Source organism: Sminthopsis crassicaudata, chromosome 3, assembly GCF_048593235.1.
Source record: "Sminthopsis crassicaudata isolate SCR6 chromosome 3, ASM4859323v1, whole genome shotgun sequence".
Classification (NCBI taxonomy): domain Eukaryota; kingdom Metazoa; phylum Chordata; class Mammalia; order Dasyuromorphia; family Dasyuridae; genus Sminthopsis; species Sminthopsis crassicaudata.
This window is the reverse complement of record NC_133619.1, coordinates 478,360,061-478,383,161: the sequence shown is the minus strand read 5'-3', so window position 1 is coordinate 478,383,161 and position 23,101 is coordinate 478,360,061. Positions and strand designations below refer to the sequence as shown.

General features: G+C 35.0%; 1 protein-coding gene across 4 annotated transcripts in view; it reads left to right on the top strand.

Annotated features, from left to right (window-relative positions):
* The window catches only part of PAN3 (poly(A) specific ribonuclease subunit PAN3), a 133,605-nt gene extending 121,870 nt beyond the window's left edge, over positions 1-11,735 (top strand). For all 4 annotated transcript variants that reach the window (XM_074303576.1, XM_074303575.1, XM_074303578.1 and 1 more), the window contains 3 exons: positions 4,826-4,890; positions 7,241-7,379; positions 8,705-11,735. In XM_074303576.1, coding sequence (XP_074159677.1) covers positions 4,826-4,890; positions 7,241-7,379; positions 8,705-8,845 — 345 coding nt within the window. In that variant the 3' untranslated portion in view covers positions 8,846-11,735. The remainder of the gene's footprint in view (positions 1-4,825; positions 4,891-7,240; positions 7,380-8,704) is intronic.
* The last annotated feature ends 11,366 nt before the right edge of the window (positions 11,736-23,101 follow it).

Genomic DNA, 23,101 nt, shown 5'->3' with positions numbered 1-23,101 from the left:
CATCCTTATTTTCTTCCCTTGTTCCTTTACATAATATGGACCCATAACTCTCCTGGTTACTCTGCCCTAGACATTGTACTGATTTATCTGGTCATATCATCTTGGTCACCTTGGATGTCTTTGAATATGGACAGTTGTATCCTAAAATGTGATGGCCAGATTAGTCTGTCCATTGCAGAGTATGGCAGAAATATAATGACCTTCAATCTGGATGCTAGGTTAACATAATCTCAGTAAACATTAGTGTTTTGTTTGTTACATACTCAGCTAGCCATTCACTAAAAGCTCTGCATTTTAGTGAAAATAAGTATTGCATTCTCCTTGTTAGAATGGCCACCCTGCTTGATATCTTCTTCCCCTATCTGCCTCATGGCCTTCTTAGCTTCCTTTAAATCCTAAGTAAAAAATCCTGCTTTCTATGGGAAGGTTTTCCTAATTGCTCCTTAATCTTAACACCTTCCTCCGAGAATTATTTCCTATTTATCTTGTCAGTAGTTTATTTGTACATAATCTCCTCTATGAGATTGTGGGCTCCTTGAGGGCAGGGAGTTTTTTTTTTTTTCCTCCTTTCCCCCTTCCCCCATCTCTAGTGCTTAGCACAATATCTGATCCATAGTAAGTGATTAATATATGCAGATTGACTTACCTGCTTTTAATTGATAATTAACACAAATATCTAACTATATATAAATAAGATCTATCTAATGAGATCACAACTTGCTACTTCATTCCCATTTCACTGATAATATGTCTGCTGTTCCAGGGCAGACTGTGTATATATGTGTATATATTCAAATAAAGATTTTATATATATATATATATATATATATATATATATATATATATATATATATATATATATATATTTGTGGATATGGAAGTCTGAATTTCAAGAAATGGAAGAACAAGTAGTAATAACTGAAATAACAGGGGTGAATGAGAGTGAATGAGAGTTAAGAATATAGAACAAGGATAAGCTCATAGAAGAAACTCTAGGAACATTAACACTAAGAGGCTGGGAGGAAGATGAACCAGAGAAAAAGAATATTTAGAATGGTAAGTGGAAAAATAGGAGAATATAGTGCCATAGCAATCTTAGAAGAGGAGTTTCCAGAAGGACAAGGAATAATCATCAATTCCAGATAATGAACAAAAGCAGTGAGGATGAGACTCCCCCAAAAATGATCATTGGATTTGATAATTGGATGATAATGAGAACTTTCTGAGAGAGCAGTTTCATTAAAGCAGTAAAAATGGAAGCTAGACCACAAAGATTGGAAAGATGATGAGGAAGCAAACATATTTCATGTTGACAACTTTTTCAAGAAATGAATTGTTAATGGAATTGTGAATTGATCCAATCATTCCGGAGAGCACTTTGGAACTATGCTTGAAGGCCTATAAAACGACATACTCTTTAACCCAGAAATCACTACTCAGTCTCCAAAAAAGATCATAAAAAGGAGAAAAGGAAGCATAAGTACAAATAAATTTATAACAATTCTTTTTGTGGTGGCAAAGAATTGAAAATTGAGAGGAGGATGCCCATCAAGTTAGGGAATAGAGAACAAGTTTGGTATGTGAATATAATCAAATATTATCTTTTTATAAGAAATGATGAGCAGGCATATTTCAGAAAAGCCTAGAAAGACTTACATGAACTGATGCTGAGTGAAGTGAATAGAACCAGGGGATTATTGACAATGTAACAATGACAATGTGTAATAATCAGCCATTATAAACTTAGCTCTTCTCAGCAATACAGTGATCCAAGATAGTTTCAGAAGACTTGTGATGGAAAATGCCATCCATATTCAGAGAAAGAACTGTGGAGAATGAATGCAAATTGAAGCATATTATTTGTACTTTCTAAAAAAAATTTTTTTTTTAAATTTTTTCTTAATTGTGATTTTCCCATTTTGTTCTAATTCTTCTCTCATAACATGACCAATATGGAAATACATTTAGTACAGTATTGAATTGCTTTTTTTCGAGGAGTGGGATGGAGAAATATTTAGAACTATCTTTATATGTAATTAGAAAAAAAAATATTAAGTGGGGAACTTCTTCCTTCTTCTCCCTCCGTCCCCCCCAACAACAACAAAGAGACAGTTCCTATCCTCAAAAAAAAAAATAAAATAAAATAAAAAAAAAAGGAAAGAAGTGGTCATGAAATAGAGGGAAGAAATTGACATGGTAATTGGATCAAGGGAAAGAAAATCTCAGTGTAACAAAAATATTGACAAACAAGATGAGAATTTACAGAGTACTTTCATCTTCACACATTACTTTACCCACACTAAGCCTATATATAATAGCTATATTTATATAGTGCTTTTACACTGTGCTTTATTTAGTGTAATTTTATCTTAACAAAAACCATGGAAGATAGATACTATTATTTATCTCCATTTTATAGATATAAAGAGATCAAGGTCAAGTGTTTTGCTCAGTCAGTCACCCATATAGCAAGTGTTTGTGGAAATATTTGAACAAAGGTCTTTATTCCAAGTCTAGCTTTCAAACTATTGTGCTACCCAGCTTCATATGAGTTATGGTTGGTAGAGCTATTATTTTTATTTTACAAATAAGGTTACTGAGCTTCAGAGAGATTAAAATGATATAGGATCATTGATTTGACATTGGAAGTGCCAAGTCTTAATGACTCTAAAATCAGTGCTCTTTTTATAGTGCCCCACAGATGGGAAAGAGCCATTGTAGTTGGAGAGAGTGAAGATACCTGAGAAAGGTGGAGATTTGAAATTAAAAGGGATTAACTTTAATTAAGAATAGATATAATTTGTTTGTTTTTTTCTAAAAGGAGAAAGAGGGTAGATAATTTTGAGAGAGGTTGTAAAATTACTGTTCTTTGTTGGGAATGTGATTGGGGATTGAGGAGAGATGAAAAGTTTTGTACCAAAGAGAGGAATTAGCTAGGAAATCAATAATAGATAGATGATATATTTTATTTGATAGGACAAGAGTAAATCTAAGGGATGAGTGAATCTTGTTAAATGAAATATCAGTTCAAATACATTCAACAAGGATTAAGCACCTGCTATATTCAGAGAACCCTTTTAGGTACTTGAGAGGCTAGGTTCTTAAGTGGAACCAGGGTAGGAAAATGGAAAATAGGAAGGAGAGGCTAAAGGGCAGCAAAGGCAGCACTATATTGGTGATCACAGTTTAGTGTAAGATGGAAAAAGTGAGAAGGTTGGGATGGGTCTTTACTGTAGGAGAGTATAATGTCAAAGTTTAGAATGCAAAGTTGTGGAACAGCAAAGTTTTGAAAGTATGACTTTTCAGTATATAACTGAAGCAGTTAATACAGGAAAGGAGGAAAGAGGAGTTAAGAATTATGATTGTCAACATGAACATTTGAAGTCCCTAAGGTTGAGAACAATGGATAGGCTGGAAGGAAAGATTGTTGAGGTAAGTATTAGGCATTGAGTAAGTTGGGAGAGTTTCTTAGATACTGGTAGATTGGCCAGGATGTTGAATTTATTTTTTTTCGTGACTATGCACATTTTGTTCTTTTATTTTTTCCCAGTGGGGAGAGGTAAGGTCAGAGAAGAAATAAATACTTTTTAATTTTTTAAAAATTTAACTTAAAAGGCAGATTATATGGACAACAGTGAGACCTATTAGGCAGTAGAATTGGAAACAAGGAGTATATTACTATTAATACTATTGTTGCTGCTGCTGCTACTATTACTACTGCTACTATCTCTACTTTAAAAACATAGTAATAGCTATCCATTTAATAGCACTTACAGGATTTTCAATAGCACTTTCAGGGTTATCCTGCTTGATCTTTACCACAACCTGGAAAGTGGGTGCTATTATTATTTCCTTCCTACAGATGAGGAAACAGAGAGACAGAAGTTAAGTTTTTGCTTAAAATCATACAGTAAATGTTCAGCACCAGATTTGAATTCACATCTTCCTGATTCAGGATCTGTTGCTATATCCCCTTCACCACCAAGAAGCCAGTCCCTCCTATATAGATTTTTTTAAGTTCTTGGGAGTAGGAATACCTGTGAATAAATAGAATTGTGAAGTTTGTGCTATCCTTCTTATAAAACTAGATTTCCATTAAAGTGATGAGATGGAAAGAATACTGAAGGAAAGATTTGTGGCTATAGAGGAATTTGAAAATTCAGCATGGATTCCACAGAGCCAAATGCAGTAGACCTAATAGGAGAGGTGAACCATTTTGGAGTAGGCCTTGTGAGGCATCATATTACTCTAAACAAGATTGAAAACTTAGCCAGAGATAGTAGGGAGCAAACAACAGAATAATTAAAGATAGATTGATATATATTGACAAAATTTGTAGAGTTAATTGGTCCTAAATTTCAGGAAAGAGTTTAGGAAATTTTAGTTTTAAGTTATTTTTTAAACAAATCAATACAAAACCTTCTAGATATATATATATATGTGTGTGTGTGTGTGTGTGTGTGTGTGTGTGTGTGTGTGTGTGTGTGTGTGTGTGTGTATTTTTTTTTCTCCTGAATACACAACTTAATCTGAAGGTTAGAAATTGTAGATGTTTCTTATGGGAGTAGTAAAAAACATTCAATAATTGCTTCTTGTGTGTAAGGCACAGCTCTTAATATTAAAAATACAAAGACAAGTAAAAACAGTTCCTGCTTTGAAAGATCTCACAAGCAGGTACATACAGAGATATGAAGGTAATCTTAGAGGGTTGATACTAGCACTGGTCGAGTGGGGAAACCAGGAATAGAACACTCTAGAGTATTTTTCTGTTTTGTAACTTTTATATTCAAAAACTAAAACATTAACATGCTTTTCTATTTCACAGGAGGTTCAGAATGGAAGATTATTTAGGCTTCTAGCAAAATTGGGAACCATCAATGAGAGACCAGAGTAAGGATATACAGTACATTAATATTCTTTCTTTCATGTATGTGTTGCATCTTTTTCTTTTTTGAGAATTGAAAAAGGAACCTGTATTATCTGTGCCTTTCTTAAATATTAAGAAAAAAATGAAATAATTTCTCATGGAAAGTATTTTTCTGATCATTGTTTGTAAATAGTATTAGATTGGGAACATTTATTTAAGAAATTACATATAAAGGCACATGAACATGTAAGTTTTATGTATTCTTAAAAAAAACCAGTTGTAGTCCCTGAATTTAGATCTTTTATTTGAGAAGAAACATAGTAGTTAAAAGTGCTACTGTGTTTTTGTTTCTAACAATAAGCATCATAGAACATGACTCTTCCCATGACTTTCTTTTTAACCATAGTTAGGAAGTGTTTGCACTGGCCAAATAAACTTTAGAAAAAATCTAGAGTGGATGATCTAGGAAAATTGATTCCATCATTGTTTTTATGAAAATTCCTTTTCCAAAGTCACCATTGATATTTTGTAATTGATTTAAGCCACACTGCTACTTAACTTAAAAATTGATTTAAGGGACACCAGAACAGTGATCTTTAGTTTTGATTTTCTGTTTAGTCTACAAGTCTAATTTTATATCTGCAGAGGCATGCATGGAAGTTAATGTGATTGCATTAGGCTTCTTGAAAAATAAAGAAATGACTTACCTGGGTCAGATATAAGGGAAGGGTATCATGTAAATGACATTAATAAATCATAAATAATCAAGAGAAGTCTAGTTTATAGTCCTTTAACATATATTACATTAAATTGGCAGCTACCTACTTGGCAGTGGATGGTGCGTAAATAGTTTTGCTGAGGAATCCTCCAAATGTGTGATAATCCACATTCTGTTCTTCAAATCCAATAAGCTCCATTATGATTTTTTTAGTAGAATGTTGAAGGTACAACTCTGTTCATCCCTAATTAATGAAATTATGTCAAAAAAGTGTGACCTATTCTTGTGTAATTTTCAAGTTTATCTTAAGACAATTGTTTTCATTTCCTCTCTCTTTTTCATACGTTTTATCAATGATTTAATTCTTTTGTATTAAAAGCATATGACATAAGATTTGTTGGGAGATACAAAGAGCCAGTGGAAAGGCTTGAAGGAAATAAAAACCACTGAGAATCTTTTATCAGTTTTACTAACGGTTCTTTGGCCATATTTAGTTGACAGTTTGCTTTAATTCCTTTCCATACTGCCAAGGAAAATCTGAGTGTCAGTTTATCTTTGTTGCTATTTTTTCTTTTTTTCAGCCCTCCACTTGGTGTAGTATATTAAAGAGCAAAAAGGTCCATGTGCTTTTGTCCCATCCCAATTTTTTTCCCATTTCTTTTTTGCTTACTTCCCACTGAAGTGGAACACCTTTTTGGCTCCTCTTAAAGAGTTTTCCTCCTTTGATCCCCTGTCAGCTGCTACTAAAAGCACATTACCCTCCCCCATTATATCCAAACTATTAACATGTTCCCTTTTTTTCCAGTAGGTTTCAGTGAACTGAGGTGGATTATCAAACTGGTTCTTTGCCCAAATTAAATATTCTTTTTTTTTTTTTTTTTTTTTTTAATTTTTTATTCCCAGCCTATCTTTTGAGGGAAAAGTTCAGCATAACAAGTATATAATTCAGCCTTTCTCAAAGACACATATTTTTATTTGTAACAAGATTTAAGGATAAATGGTGGAATTTTATCCCTTTGCTTTCAAAGGTTCCTTATAGTGAGAACATGAAGACTTAGGGGAAAATCTGAAGATAGTAATTTCAGGTCTACTGATTTAATTAAGCCATTTTATAGAGACTTTTAGCAGAATAAAAATACGTTTGAATATTTTCTAAAAGAACCTGTATTTAACAATGACATTGAAGATGAGGATCATCACCAAATGTTTTACCATAGTCCTTTTTGAAAATGTGAAGTATTCAAGTATCAATGAGTAGTAATTTATTTGCAAAGACATAACTAACACAAACTCTGTGTGTGTGTGTTTTGCTGAGGCAATTGGGGTTAAGTGGCTTGCTCAGGGTCACATAGCTAGGAAGTATTAAGTGTTGCAGATCAGATTTGAACTCAGATCCTCCTGACTTTAGGACTGGTACTCTATTCACTGTGCCACCTAGCTGCTCCACAAAGTATACTTTAAAGAATGTCAGAATACATTTTTTTAAAAAAGTGACCTACAATTTTCTATTTTATAAAAAAATATAAAATGGGAAAATTTCTTCGGGACTTTATAATAAATAGCTTTCTCTTATAATAAGCCAAATAAACATCCATATCACAGAATTAATTTGTGCTAATTTTTATTCCTAATGTAAAAAATCAATCCTCTTTCAGGTTTCAGAAAGATCCCACTTGGTCAGAAACTGGAGATAGGTATCTATTGAAACTGTTCAGAGATCATCTTTTCCATCAGGTGACAGAAGCAGGTGCCCCATGGATTGACCTCAGTCACATTATTTCTTGTCTTAACAAGGTAACCTATATCTAGTTTAAAATTGTAATGCTGCCTTCCACTTGTTAATTTTGATGTTAGGTTTTGTAAAAAGATTTTTAAAGAAGCAAAATAGGAATCTGCCGTTACTGAGTTTTTAAAGAAATATGGTCATGCTTCATTTCATTTAGTTATCTTGTGGAATGGAGGTGTTCAGGACCACATTAAGTCATTTCAAATTGATTTAAAGAAATCTCTTTTTGGATCAAATGTCAAATATTATGGAGGCTTTTGCATTGCATGAAATTTAGTATTTTGAGGCTTTTTATCCTTTTTGAGGGTTGTCATAATTTTCATAAAATATTTTTTAAAATCAAGAGCCGGATCACCATCCTTGGAATTAGCAATGCCAGGTTTCCCTCCAGTCCATGCTGACTGAATGATCTTGGGCAAGTCACTTTTTAATGTTTCCAGGTCCCAGGCAGTTCTGAAACTATCAGTTCCTAAGCAGTTGCTGATAGGCATTGTTATAAGGAGTTTCATTACCAGTAATTTCCCTGTAACAGACAAATCACAGTCTGAAACCATTAATTAAAATCGATTATCTTTAACATCATAGAGTCTTTCATGTGATAAAATATAATTTCAAAATTGGTCATCATTTGAACAGCTACTTGTAGTACAAAGTATTAAAAAGGATGGAAAAGATACAGTACAATTTCCCAGAAACTTTGGAGACTTTTTACATTTACTTATTAGTTTGTCCTCTTTTATATAGAAATTCGAGTATAAGCACATAAACTGTAAATGATCAGGTACAATCATAAAGAAATGACGATGGGAATGGTTTAGGATGAAGCATTCCTTAGTGATTGTAATCACAAATGGAATGGCATTAGTTAGGAAAAAGTTCATTGGAAGAGGTAAGGTTTATAATTTTTAAAGTGCATGATTTGGCAAAAGGTAGGTGGAGAGGAATTTTATAATTAGATGGCCTAGAATGCATCATAAAATCTTTATCTTTGAACAGGTGAAAGTAAAAACCTACCCATGATATGTAGATCAGTATGCAAGTAGCCCTATCAGGAGGAGGCACATAGAGTATAGTCTTTGTTTTTGAGTGGAGAGCAAAGTTTTAAATCCAATATAACTGCTTCTATTATTGTTCCATTATAGCTTGTTTTGAGGACAGTGTACTGGACATTGGGATGGGGATTGTGCATTAGCATTAGGACCTTGTGATTATCCCAATATGGCAATTGTTATGAGACTTTTTCTTCTGAATTTTCCAGAAAAGAAATTAAGGAGGCTGGCGGTTCACTGGTTGTTTTTTTTTTTTTAAAACAAATTTTAATTTCTTATTTTAGCTTGATGCTGGTGTACCTGAAAAAATAAGCCTAATTTCCAGGGATGAGAAGAGTGTCCTTGTAGTGACATATAGCGACTTGAAACGCTGCTTTGAGAACACTTTTCAAGAACTAATTGCAGCTGCCAACGGCCAGTTGTAGTATTTGCTAAAAGCATGCGGGACATTGCCAAGGAACTTGACCAGTAGCAGATTGCACTATCGCTGAGTTCTTGTCATCGCCATCGATGTCTCATTTCACATTTTGAAGCAAACAGGAGGTGAGCGGAGCTGCTCACACTTGAGTCAGGTACACAGTTACGTGAAGGGAGAATATTTCCCTTATCCTAGAGCGATGGCTGCCACCGGATGCTTTATCTGTGAAGAATTTATTTTAGAGGGAGGAACAACAGCAGGTGCATGATGTTCCTGCTTTTATTTTTTCCACTTGTATATGCACTAATTTTAATTTTTTAAGACTTTTTTCTGATCTCTGAAGTTTTGCCACATTGTATACTTATTAAGGGAAACTATTTGCAAGGACAGTTTTGGGCAACATTTTTGTCACTGAGGATATTGCAGAATTTGCTCATTTTGATATGATTTGCCCAGAATTACGTAAAGGACCAGGTAAATAATTTCATAGAAATTCCCTTCTTTAAAGTACAGTATAGTGCATAATCCTTGTAGGAGTGTTGTATGCAAGCTCTATATGCCATCCGCTGTTAGTTATCCAACCAGAAGATGGAGATTTTTTTAAAAGAACACACAAAGCAAAGTATCATTGAATTGATGGATTCGAATTCCCCTATCAGTTGATTTAAGTACTTTCTGAGCAGTGATAAACTAATGTTATTTGAAACACTTGGATGAACATCAGTAATTAAGGAGCATTGCTAGGTGTTTGCTCCAAATACAGCCAGCGCCTTTTAAAAAATTGTATGTCTGTTTCCCTGCTAGTCAGATGCATTTACATTTATGCAATTTTTTTAATAGAGAAAATTTTTTTTAAAGAAATTGTGTTTTAAAAAAAAAAAAAAAAAAAAGAAAAGGCCTGAAGTTCAGGAGTGTATTACTTTAGGTTATTTACAATATACTTTTTTTTTTTTTTTTTTTTTTTGTATAAAATTCTGTTCTTTGAACCACAGCTTTATTATGGTACTTTACACTGGATACAGATACAAAGACACTGTTAAGAAGATTAACTAAACACAGCAGTAGTCTGGCATCAAGAGCTTTTTGAAGTTTTTCAGCCTGAGTCTGGAGGGATAATGATCTGCTGTGCCTTTGCAGTCACTGCTTAGCCCAAAGTAATATTACTTTTGATAATAATTCACCATGTGGAATATTCCTGAATAAGTCATTCAAAAGTTTGGAATTTTCCTCCTCTTAACTTTCTTAATATTTGGACATGCAGTTGCCGCCAAACATGGGTATTCATGGAATTTATAGTAAAAGATAAAACACCTATACTTTGATACTGAAGACTGCCAAATACATAGGAATTTTCTTTCTTAAAGCAGTAGTGAAGACTATGTATCCTTTCCCAGCACTGAATGTTTTAATAGCACTGGGTGCTCACCATGTAACTATGAAGAAAATGTGGAAACTCAAAAGGTCAGGACAGACTCTAAGCACTTGCAACTGATGTTACTGACTTCAATTTTAATAATTCTGCATATTTGTAGTTTTCAGAGAAGTTTTTAATATTTCTCTGTCCATTTTTATAAGCTTTAAAAATGATTCTCTGCCTTGAGATATGCATCAAGAAAAAGCATCTCTCTTCACCTGAAAGCTTTGAAGACTAGAGAAGCGCTTTACACATTTGAAGAAATGTGGTTGAATCCACATTTGGTAGCATCAGTTGTTGAGTTTTAAAAAAAAAAATCAATTATTGTTGCATTTGATCTGAATGGATTTTAAAAAGAACATAATGTTCACTATTAAAAAGATAATTAGCAATTGCCACAATATTGTTCTTTTTTAATGTAAAAGGAACAGGAATTTGCAGAAGTTAACATGCAAAACTCTTTTATCATTAGCTCGTGTATTTGAGGAAGAGCAGCTGTCTTTTTATATATGTTTTTGACAAATCATATTGTAATTCTTTTGTACAAAAAAGAAGTACTTGTATTCTAGAAGAAATATGAAATGCTTAATTTATAAGCGGGCTGGAGATTTCTTCCAATATTGTTTTCTTTGAAAATGAAAGGGGATCATCTATTTAGTTTTTGGGTTTGGGAACCTTTAAAATTTTAATTTGTGGACCAATGTTTTGTGAAAGCAAAGGAAGGGCAGGGGTAAAATAGGGCTTGAATTTTCATTCTATGTAGACCAGCAAACTTCCCTCTGCAAGGCAAGTCCAAATCGCAAACTCAAGTGTATTTGCAGTATAAATGCCAGTTTGCTTCAGCCCCCAGTCACCTCAGGACTTGGTTAAAAAAAAAAATAAAAGGTAGACAGCTGATATGTTTTCATAAGTAAATATTGTCAGCAGAAAACAGTTGGTGTCAGGTAATGCATTTTTTAAGCTCTGTTTTATATTTATTTTTTCATTTAGTCCATTCTTGGGAATGATTTTAACAAGAACTGTCAGAAGTTTTGCTTAGGTGTTTTTTGGGGGAGCCTTCTTTTCCATTGTGTAATTCCATTTAAGAGGTTGTCTAAAAGTTCGTCTGTTTCATTCATAGGAAGATTTCAATGTCTAAAACACAGTTACATGTTCAGGACATAATCCTTCCACTCCTTCCTGTTTTGACAGATAAAAGCACAGAAAGGGCAACCTTAGAAATCATGTGATGTTGGTCATTTAAATTTTTGTACCTGTTTTAAATTCTGTTACATACATACTACATTGTAAATATTTATAAGGGTACCTCTTTTTTGGTTTTGACCTTTTTTCAGTGATTCAGATGTCCAAAGCTTCCCTAAAAAGCACCAGTATGTTAAGTTCTAATGTAAAGATCCCAATATGTGTTACTCATCTTTAATCCTGTTTTCAGTCTTCATGTGTACAGCAGTATTTTTAATAAAGAATTACAAAAAAAAAAAAACCCACCACTTGTCTTCTTCTATAAGTTTATATAGTATTTGCCATGATATTAAAGGGTGTGCTTCTCTTATACATTTTTTGGAGAATTTTTAGCTCTCGAACATATACAACAGCAGATAAAATAACTGTGGATTTATAAAATTACATATATCATTTCAATTAAAATATTTAGTTCTATGATTTCTAAGTAATACCCAGTTTCTTTACATAGTTTATGTGAATAATAGGAAGATGTATTTATTGTGACTTCGCTTTCATTGTTTCTATGGCTTGGTAATAATTTACAAGGTTTTTTCCCTTTCTCTAATGACTTGTTTAAATCCTAAATTCCCCAAAATTACAAGAGTCTCAAATTTAATTTCAGATATCCCATTCTTCTTTTAAAAATTATGCATTTTCCCCATCACAATGCAGGAATCAAATGTTTGAAGATACATTTGATTCTATAGTCCCTTCTAGTTCTGATTTCTCGCTAATAGTCCCCTTCCTTATAATTTAGGAGTAATTGCATTCTTTTGAAAATAGAATAAAGTTTTATTGAATATTTTAACAGGTATTTTCTTGAGTAAAATTCATTATTAGATGGACCTTACTCATGAATTTTTTCTACAGTATTTACAAGTTTTGTAGTATCCAAGAATGTTGTCTTTATAATTTTTTTTTAATCACTGAAAATACATTTGCCTATACTGTATATATCCTGGGAACTGTTAGTAAAGATTGCATTAAGCAGATGTACTTTTTGAGAATTTATAAATGAAATTGAATTTTCACTTTGTACTAGTCAGTTAAAAAGAGAGAGAGAAGGAATTCTGAGGGCTATTTGGTGGATTTTAGAGATGTGAAAGACCAAAGATTAAATTTGAGGAGAGGAAATTTGGGAAGACAGAAGATGTTAAACTAGGATTCATATTAAAGGAAGAGAAAGGTTTAGAAGGGCCTATTAAGGAGAAGGAACAGCTGAAGGAAAAATTCCAAGAAGACTCTAGTTGAAACAGGAAGTAGAGATGAATGAATGAAGGAAAGAAAGTTGGGTAAAGACTATCAAAGCTTGACAAGATGCTAATGCTACCACTAGAATTCTTTTGGAGAGTTATTAGCAAGAAAGACAAGGAGTGAATAGCTCTATTTCTGTAAGCATGGGAAAAGGGAGATTTGTACTTTTAGATTTCAATATTAATATTTATGTCATGACCAAGTGACTTCTTTCCATGTATATAGTTATCAGGGAGAATGCTAGGACCTTCAAAAAAGAAACATGGAAGAAATATTTCAATATGAAGAAATTATCAGAAAAGACAGGAGAATACTGACTTGTATTTTGAAGTATAATGGAAAGCAGGACCACTGAACAGTTGGAGTGAAGAAATCAGTATGAATGCGACCAGGTGAAGATTTCTCAAAAAAACCTGTGAAATGGAATGGGTCAGACCTTGTCCTAAGTTTCAGGAAGTCACATAACCCTTTTCTCAAAGGGTAGAAAAGGTCAGACCCTAGGCCTGAGTTTTAGGAAGTTACTTGTTGCACAGGCAGAAGGCAGTATCACTGACTATTGGTCAATGGTTACTTCCTTTTTAGTTCATCCAATGAACCCAAGTCTTTTTTCTATATAATTCATTCCCTGTTTCCACCCTGGGACCACATACCCTGCTGGGCTGCTCAGCTGGTGTGCTTGGACTTCTCCTTGCAAGGACCGAATAAATACTTTGCATCTGAAGGTGCCTCTGAGTTTGGGTAAGGGAGGGTCCCACAGAGTTTATGGGGGCTCATCCAGGATCTGTGACTTCCCAGATAGCTGCGGTTCTGATGCAAAGTAGGCATCAGGTTGGGTTTTCTCTGACCATCCTTGAGATCAGACTCAGTCTCCCTGTCTGTGAAATATGGGCCTAAAGAAAGATGGCCAAATGCAAACAGAAGCAGAAGTCTCCAAAGGAGAAACAGCCAGAGGGTGAGTGGATTGACAGGTAATTTGTGCATGAGTAATCCAGAGGTAAGAGTACCGCCTGGGCCCTTGGGCGGTTCTTAGGCTGAAGAGGATGCTGGAGCATTAAGGCTTGGTGAGCCAAGGAAAGGTGCAGTGCCTAGTAAGCCAGGAGGAAGTCCTAATAAAACAGCAACAAATCAAGAGTGCTCTGGATGACTGCTGGATGGGGGTGACCCCTCTAGGCTGAGGCTTTGTGTCCATGAAATTAGAGCTGCTCTCCCCAAAAGGGACAGGGAAAAGAGCAGTCCAAACCCAAATCTTCAGAGCAAAAATCAATACCACCAGAGAGTGCACTTGAGATATTGTTGTTTTGTGTGGGGAAGTGACAGTCCTCTTCCATGTAATTTTTCTCTGTGTGTTTTTGTGCAGAATGTGTCACGTCTGTTCTGTGAGCTAGATTTTGTTACCTGGGAAAATTTTAGAGCGCAGCCTTAAAAGGGGACAAAGATCCTGACTTGTTCCTGTGGACCCCACTCTGGCCAAGCTGGGGCGACAGAAGTAAAATTAGTTATTTTTTGAGAGCAATGATTGGGGGATTTGGCAATTAGTCATTTTGAGATTGCAATATTGGATTTAATTGCTTCATATTTAATAATTTTATAAGTTTTTAGATGTGTCCAACGTACAATGCCAGTGTTGATAAATGAATTGTGTGTGTGTATGTGTAAAGTAGTTTAGAAGCTCTAATCAAAGCCCACTAAAGTGATATGCAAATTGTAATCCCTTTGCATTGACTGTTAACAGAAAAATTTACGGTTTGGGCATTTTAGGGGGAAAAAAAATATAAGAGCAGTGGACTGCTTTTAAAATCTGGCAGCAAACAGCCTAGTCCACAAGCCTTTAATGCTTTGCAGAGGAAAGAGAAAAAGATTTGTATAGACAGCCAAAAAGAAATCTAAAATTGTAGAATTGAGATTTGGCTGTAACTAAAAGTAGGGGGAGAGGACTTTATCTGAATTAGTTTTGCACTTTAAAAACCTGGAGACCTGAGAGTATGCAGCTCCAAATTGGGGGAAGGGGAGTAAAAAGAGAAAAATAAAGCAGATATCAAAGGAAGTAAACAGACAGGAAGTAAAGAGGAATGTTTTTCTAGAATTCCTCTTACCTTATAAATTTGGTAGGCTTCTTAAAACTATTTTGTGAGTCAGATTATTATCCCTGAGAAATAACTTGTTTTGAGTTACATGGGTCCCAATGAAAGATGAATTGTCAGATAATTTACAACTTTTTAAAGTAGGAACAATTTCTAAAATTGGCTTTTATACCAGGAATGTTGAGCATAAGTCCACTCCTTAGATATCAAGATGAGTTGTAAATTTTATATGATGAATCTCTTACTATTATAATTATATGAAATAATCACTATTAAATGGTATGTACTAGAATTGTAAGTTTGTTTACTTTAGTCACAAGATCTTAGAAATTTGTGTGCAAATATTGAAACATTACTCCTGGAAATTTAAATCTGTATTTGATTTGATTTTAAGTTTTTAAAAATGGGTTATTAAAATAAAGTTCTCTGGTAACTTATCTAAGGAGGTCATGTGTTTTATATCCCCTAATCAGATGAAATATGTTGACTTCTAAAATGTATATTGGGTAATTTGTAAAAATTTACAAATATAAATATGTAAAAAAAAATTGAGCTATGCTGTAATATTGTGTATATATATATGTATATATATATATATATAAGTTTTATGAAATTTGGGCCAAAGTTACTAAGATATTAGCTATATTGTGAATCTTAAAGTTTAAAGAAAAAGTGATTTTTAAAAACAAGGGAAAATTTAATATTTATTTAATTGTATAACTTTCTCCTTGTCTAATGAATATGATAACAAATTTATTCTATAGCTTTCTTGAAATACTTGGAGCAGAATTTTAATTTGATATCCCTGCACTACTTTTGAGTCTTGCAGGCTCATTTGATAGGTTATGCACAATGGTTTGTAAGATTTTTTGTTTTGTTCATATATATATATATATATTTCTGAAGCCTCTGATTAGTGAAAGCTGCTATTGAGATGAAATCTCTTAGGATTGTAACTAATCTTGTTTTGAGTTTTGAATTTGAATATGATTGCCTGATAGATCATTGTCAATAACTCACCATTTGAGAGAAGTGTCATAAGTTACTCCGAGGAATGTCTTCCTGAACTGTTACAGGTAGATGTTTCAGCTGGGCAAGATCTGGGAGCACAACCTTAAGCCTCCGCTTAAGATGGATCCTTTTGAGTTAGTTTCCCAGTTATGTTTCTTTGTTTCCCACCTGAGCCTGGCTATGAGGTGAAATTCTTAACTGCATGATTGGTTGTCAAACAGAGCTAAGGATGTTCTGTTAGGTATGTGCTCTCAGGCTAAAGCCCCGAAGGATCAGTTTTGACTATTATAATGACGTCTCTGCTTTTTCCTGCTTTTTATGGCAAATTTCTGTAATCCGAATAGGTGGTCAGAAGAAGACATAAACATAACACAAGTATGTAGATGATATCTTGATCTGCTTCCCAACCTAGGGGTCTTCTCTGGCTGCTGCCATTAAAACCTTTAACTTTTTGGCTTTCTGAGACAAGAGTATTTTGGTTTAAAGGCCCACTTTGCCTATCAGTCTGTTAAGTATTTGGCCATCTCCCACCTCCCTTTTGCTCATTGCCAGAGGGAGCAGACAGTCTTTTCACACCAAAGACCAAGATTTTAAGACTTTGAAAGCTAAATTGACCTCTCCCCTAATTAGTGTAGCCCTAACTAAAGCCATTTACTCTGTATGTTGACGAAAAGCAAGACCTAGGGGTCTTGAATCATTCCCAGACTCCTTGCTTCTCAAAGAAATTTGGTGTCTTTGGGATGACCCTTCCACCTAGAGTAATGGCTGATATAGTCTAATTGAGGAAACCTCTAAATGCACCCTAGGCCAATCATTGGAGACTCTACCTCCCCACCAAGTCCGTAGCATTTTTGCCTATACTAAAAGGAATGAGAGTGAATATCTATACTGACTCCAAATATGTCTTTCATGTTTTGCATCTTCATGGAGCTATGTGGAAAGATGGATTTTTGATAATAGTCATTCCCCCATTAAGTAGACAGGGGAACAATTACTGCAGGTTACTCATGGACCTATAGAGGTTTCTGTTATGTTTTGTAAGGGACACTAGAAGAGGGATTTACTTCAGGCCAAGGAAACTAGCCTTGCAGATTCAGCTGCCAGTGCTGCTGCCTATTTGCCCCTGGCCATGTATCTTTAATTCCTCAACTTCTGACTCCTAATAACTTCTCATATAGCTTCCAGGCAGGTACATTCTAAAAGGTCTGTTAAACCCCCATCCTGAAGTCTCTGGAGGAGGCTTGCATACTTAGGGGAAGATTGACAGATTTTGCACTGTATGCCCCCTGGCAGGGGCTTCAAATTGCTTTTGATTTTTGTTAACACCTATACTAATTGGGTAAAAGCCTTCCTTTATAAAACTGAAAGGGCTCTAGAGGCTCTAGAGTCCAATGAGCCACTCCATCTCCTTCTAGGAAACAAAAACAGGAATTTGGGGAAAACATTCTTTGGTATTTATCCTAGAAAAAGTTGTCTGAATGAGATACATTCATAATAGCCTCATCTCCCCATCAGTTTTCCTCTGGGTTCCTGGTTACTGTCTCTAGTAAGCCTCGTATTAATTCCATTTTTGCTTTTTTATTTCTTTTGCTCATATTTAGTCCTTGCATCTTTAATCTGCTTGTGAGAGTTGTTTCTTCCAGACTCCAAGCCATGAAATTCAACCACTTGGTCAATTTGAAATCACCTGAGACCTAATTCTGACATTCAGCACCAGATGCTGCTGCCCCCACCTACAAGTCAATTGTCTCCCCTTTTCAGTCTGAATCCCACTGGGCAGGGAGAGCTCTATGCCCTTTGTCGGCCTAAAGCAGCTCCAAAAGAGGAGATATTCATCCCTTTGTACCAAATGACTGACTCTGGACTGCTTGAGGTGGAAGGGTTCTATGGCTGCCAGATGCCAATCTGTTCTGTGATGACTGGGTTTCCAAGACAGATAATGGGAGTTGGTGGAAGCCTGGGGTCTGATTCCTGCTCTTTAAGCAGCAATATCCTGTCACCCGCTTGCTTATGTACTTAATCATTAGAGTATTTCTAGAGTTAGCTAAATTCAGGAGTAGCTAAAGTGGTTCCTGAAAGAAAGCTTCCACTGATGTGCAGGTGTTGGTTCTAAATGATAGAGGGCGGATTACAGTTAGTACTAAAAAGGGACCAGCCTGAAGGCCCAGGTCACAGAGATGCCCTAATAGAAGATGTATATATCAGAAATGCGGTGAAAAATTTTCAAAAGTATGAAGAAGAAGGGGGACTGAATGGGACCAGGAGGAGATTTCTCAGAAAGTCTATGAGATGGAATGAGTCAGCTTCAGAAAATCACATGATCCCTATTCTCAGAGGAGTATAGGACAGAAAAGATTAGACCCTAGGTCTAAGCTTCAGGAAGTCATGTGACTCACAAGAAGTGTACAGCATTGCTGACCATTGGTCAAGGGTTCCTGCTTTTCAGTCCATCCAATGAACCCAAGTCTTTTGCTATTTAATTCTTTCCCTGTTTGCGGCCCAGGGCCAAATCCCATCCTTGGCTGCTCAGCTGGGGTGCTTGCAAGGACCAAATAAATGCCCTCTCTGAGTGGTCAGTTTGGATAAAGGAGTCTAGCACCCTGTGCCTTGTAAGTATGAGAATTTTTTAAGAGGGGAGAGCTGGACTCTGAAGTAGTTGGTTGTACTCCAAGGAATAATTATAAAGCTCTAGAGTTTCTATAACATAATAATCAGAGGAAGAGACAAGGAATGTGATGGTTGGTCTTAGTGCTGAGGTTCGGCTCCCCTCGATTCCCGGTCAGGGAACCAAAATGATGAGGTTTGGTGCAGGGCAGAGTCATGGGAACCCCTTTCTGGTCAGCACAGGTCCTTTGTAAGTGAATTTACGAACCTGAAAAGTTAGACTGGCAAAAGAAGTTTATTGGCACTGGGAAGTCGGCTTCTGCAGGCTGACTTCCTTACTGGCAAGGTCCTGACAGAAGTAAAGGTCTGTCTAGCAGAGAAGTCCTGGCAGAGAGAGAGAGAAAGTTCCTAGGAGAGAAATCCAGACAGAAAGGGAAAGAGGGATATGGTCCTGTTAGGGAAACGTGTGAGAGAGACAAAGAGAGGTTAATGCTGAAAAGAGAATGTCTTTTCAGTGGGCAGAGAGTCCTCCCAAGCAGTTATGCCAAGGGAGGGGTCCTTTGGCCTGACATGATTCCTGCTTTGGGCCCTCTGCAAGGAATTGAGCCCAGTTGCCCCTTTTTATAATGGAAACTTTGGCTAAAGGCTGGTGCAGTTTGAGTTGAAATCAGAGATTTTCGGGATTCAGTAGAAATTTTCCATTTGAATGAGTGAGTGTCCCTGCACTAATCTCCAACTCAATAGAGGTCGAAATCTTGATCTCCAGCTTGGGCTTAGTAGGAGTGGTCCTGGACTCAACTAGTCCCACCCAGATAACAGAATGAAACCACTTTATCTTGATTCCCTAGGGTGGATCTCCCAGGGGAGAGCTTCTCCAAGAGTTCAAGGAGTTTCTCAAGCTTTCCCCCCAAAGAGAAAGAGAGAGAGTTTCGGGACTTTCCTCATTATTAGCATTACTGAGACAGTTAATTGTGAATTCGAAAGTCTGATGTCTTCCTAGGGCATGATTCTAAGACATCTGACTGACAGAAATGATTGAGATTTGGTCAACTGAATAACTACCCATTTCTGGTAATTTATTCTGGCACAAAATGATATTACCAAAGGGAATCTTAAAAAGACCATAAGAGTACAAGTAGTGTTTTCATCTCTTCTCATCTAAGGCAAGGGATTCAGAAAAGAAAGTTTAGGGGAGTGAATAAGAATTTGAATAAGAAGATAATGATCTAGAAATCCAACCTAAAAGAATAATAGGCTCTATCTAAGGATATAGATATATATACATATATATTTAAACTTGGAGTTCTGCAAATTGAATCAAAAAGTCTTTAAGCTGGGATGAAAGGAAGAGGGAAGAAATTGCTTATTTACATTCTAAGTGAATATAGAGAACTACAATACAGATAAAAGGATTTTCAGTTGGACATTCACTATTCTCATAAGACAAAATTAAAGCAGTGAATAACAAAATCTAATGGTCTCAAATGTCTATGGATCGATATGGGTAACAAAGATGAACTAAAAATCCTCAGGCAACGAGACAAATTTTTTCTCAGATATCCCTAAGACTTGGTATGATGACATCTATTACTGGAAGTGAAGAGGTGAGAGAAAGTGTCAAGGTCTGAGAAAGCTTAAGGCTACCTGGCACTGGGAGTACTACAAACAATGCTGGCCAATAGCTGTAATTCAACATTGATTCTGTTGCTCCGTAAACTGTAGAACTCAAAGATGGGAACTACCCCAACCCCATCATTACTCAATTGTACCTCTCAACCATAATATTAGCATATCAAGTTAATCTTTGTTTCTCTTTCCTAGAAAATTATCTCCTTAATTCTGACTCTACCAAATTCCTTTAGAACTCCAGGGTAATTTCTTCTTGTTTCTAGCTTTTTGGTATATTATATTCCCTTAGAACTTTAACCCACTTCAATTGGCACTATCATAATTATTTCCTTGATTCTGACTCTGCTAAATTTCCCATTGCCTGAACTCATCATAATAAAATCTTTTCCCCTTAATTTGGAGAAAAACTTTGTGTGCGAATTCTTTCACAAACCCACACCACCAATCGGGGGAACCCTAATCTTGTGTCTTTCTCCTCAACAGGATCCCATGGAGCAAAAATTCTCCAGGAGAAATTAGCCCAAAAGACATGAACTCCTAAGAATGAAATTCCAAAGACAAAATTACAACAGAGCAGGGGGTGTGGGAGTGGAGTGAAGTATTGTCAGTAGAGACTGATAAATGCACAGTGTCCCAACCAGCTTGGAATTTTACAATGTAGATAAGATGGAAGCATGGATATAGTCCTCTAAAAAGTGGCACTAGTACTAAAGCTAAGAATAAAATGATATTGGCAAGGAAAGTAAAAAATATGAAAATTCAATTGGGTTTCAGTTAGTGTATTGGAGAAAAGAGGAATAATAATAAATTTGCCCCTTGATTTAGAGATTGGTTCAAACCTGTAAATTCTTTTGAGACATTAACATCAGTCTGCAACTCCAACCTTTTGGGGTCTCCTTTTGAACCTCAGCAATATCACTTAAGTTTTTAGTAAAAATCACTTTGATATCTGAATGCCAGATGAATTGGAGAAGGAGAAAACTCCAGTCAGGAAGATCAACCAATAATCTGTCATCGTCATGCAAATAATAAAAAAGCAGTTATATCAAAAGGATTAGCAGATGAGGCAATTCTGGTGATCCAGGGAACTGTTAATTTTATTCCTAAGGAGCTTTTTTGAAAGAAGACATGCAATGCAAACAAACCAGGAAAGTCATGCAAACCAAGAAAGGGTAAAAGTATTCAACAAGTTAGCTAAGGACAGAGAATCACTTGTATTTAATGATTGAGGAATGTCAGCAGGTTTAAAATCTCACAATAAATACTATTGCATATAAAACATTAGGCAAAAATTTGTCATAATTTTAAAGAAAATGTGATTGAAATAATAACTTGAGGTCCAAAGTACAGAAAAGTGCACTTACATTAAGATCACTCCTGGGAGAAAAGAAATATATAAACTGTCTGATTCAGTTTCTGACAGTTGATTATGCTTTGCGTGTGTCAAGTACTGTGATTCTCTTTCAATTTCTCACTGGAATGTAGATGTGATTCTGGGATGTTAGTCTGTTAAATCTCAAGATCTCTACTCATTTAGAATAGAGTCCTCTTTTTTTTAAGAGGTCTTAGAGAATAATTGATTTCTTAGATTTCTTAGAAACACAGGGAAAGCAATTTATCTGAAAGATCAGAATGCTAATTCAAAAAATTGGAATGGAAGGTTTTTCAAGGGTCAATTTTGAAAAATTATCCATGCATGTTTTGTAAATAAAAAGCTATAATAATAATAATATATATATATATATTATATATATATATTTTCTGGGCAATTTGCTCATTTTGCTTTAGTTTTTCTTTTTAGTTTATTTTTTATTTTTTATTTACTATTTGCAATGTCCTAAGTTTTTTAGAAAAGGCCTTTAAAAAAAATGTGTTATTTATATATTCCCACTGCTTCACTTTTGAATTAATCATCAAGCATTAAATGTTTTGGAGAGTTAATTTATTATTTGAAGATAGTTAAAATACATTTTGTTAAATGACTAGCAATACATGGTCAAGACTCATATCTGCAGCATACATCCTGTTTATATAAAAGTAACTTAAAATTTCCAGTTTCCTTAAATATTTGTGCACAAAAGCATATACATATAAATATAAATATATATATATATATATACACACACATATAGTTTCTACCCACTTGATGAAAGATGCATCAGAAAGATTAGGCTTCTGGTTCAATATTCTTGTGGACTGAGAAACCAGGCATAACTCTAATGCTTTAATCAGTGCCAAAGCATTGCTTTGAATATATAATCAACATTTTTTCCTAGCTGAGTACAAAATAGATGTTCTCCACTCTATTTGCATCATTCCATCTTTTCATTAATTATGAAATTAATTTTTAAATTTTAATTCCAAAATGATGCTGCCTGACTTTGGAACTTCTGGGTCTGACAACTTAATTGTAAGCTTTTCTACAGCATTGTTTTTGTCTGGTTTGGAAAATTAAAGAATTGGCTTGGGGTTTTATCTTTTTCTTTTTTTTTTTTTTTTTTTTTTTTTTTAATTTCTGTTTTATTTCCTGATGTTTTTGGCTTTCTAGTTAGCTATGATAGGAGGGAAGTGTGAAGATGGGAAGTATGTTCCCACAGGTACTAACCTTATCCCTTTTCCTACCTTCATTTCTCCTCTTTTAAATTGAGATTATCAGGCTCCACTCACTATTCACTTTTAGACTTCCATTTTCCTTACTGAGAAGTCCCCATTTAGATGGTATTTTGTTCTTTCCTTTTCCTTGCAAATGGAACTCTGGGACAAAATGAGAACTCTTTGGAAAGAGTATGTCAAATAGGAAAGCATAAATTTCTCTCTCATTCAATTTATACATTTGAGGAAAATGACATGTAGTTTGTCCTAAAGAGAGTGACAATTTCCAAAATTCTGGTTGGTCTGTCTTCTTTTAGCTAGAGATCCCTGTACATGCCTTTTTATGGACACATTCAAGCATGACCAAACTCTAGCTTTATTTTTTCCTTTATGGGTTTCAGCTCAAGCCAGGCCTTTCTAAATCTCCAGACCCTAAAAAGAAATCATTTTTGAC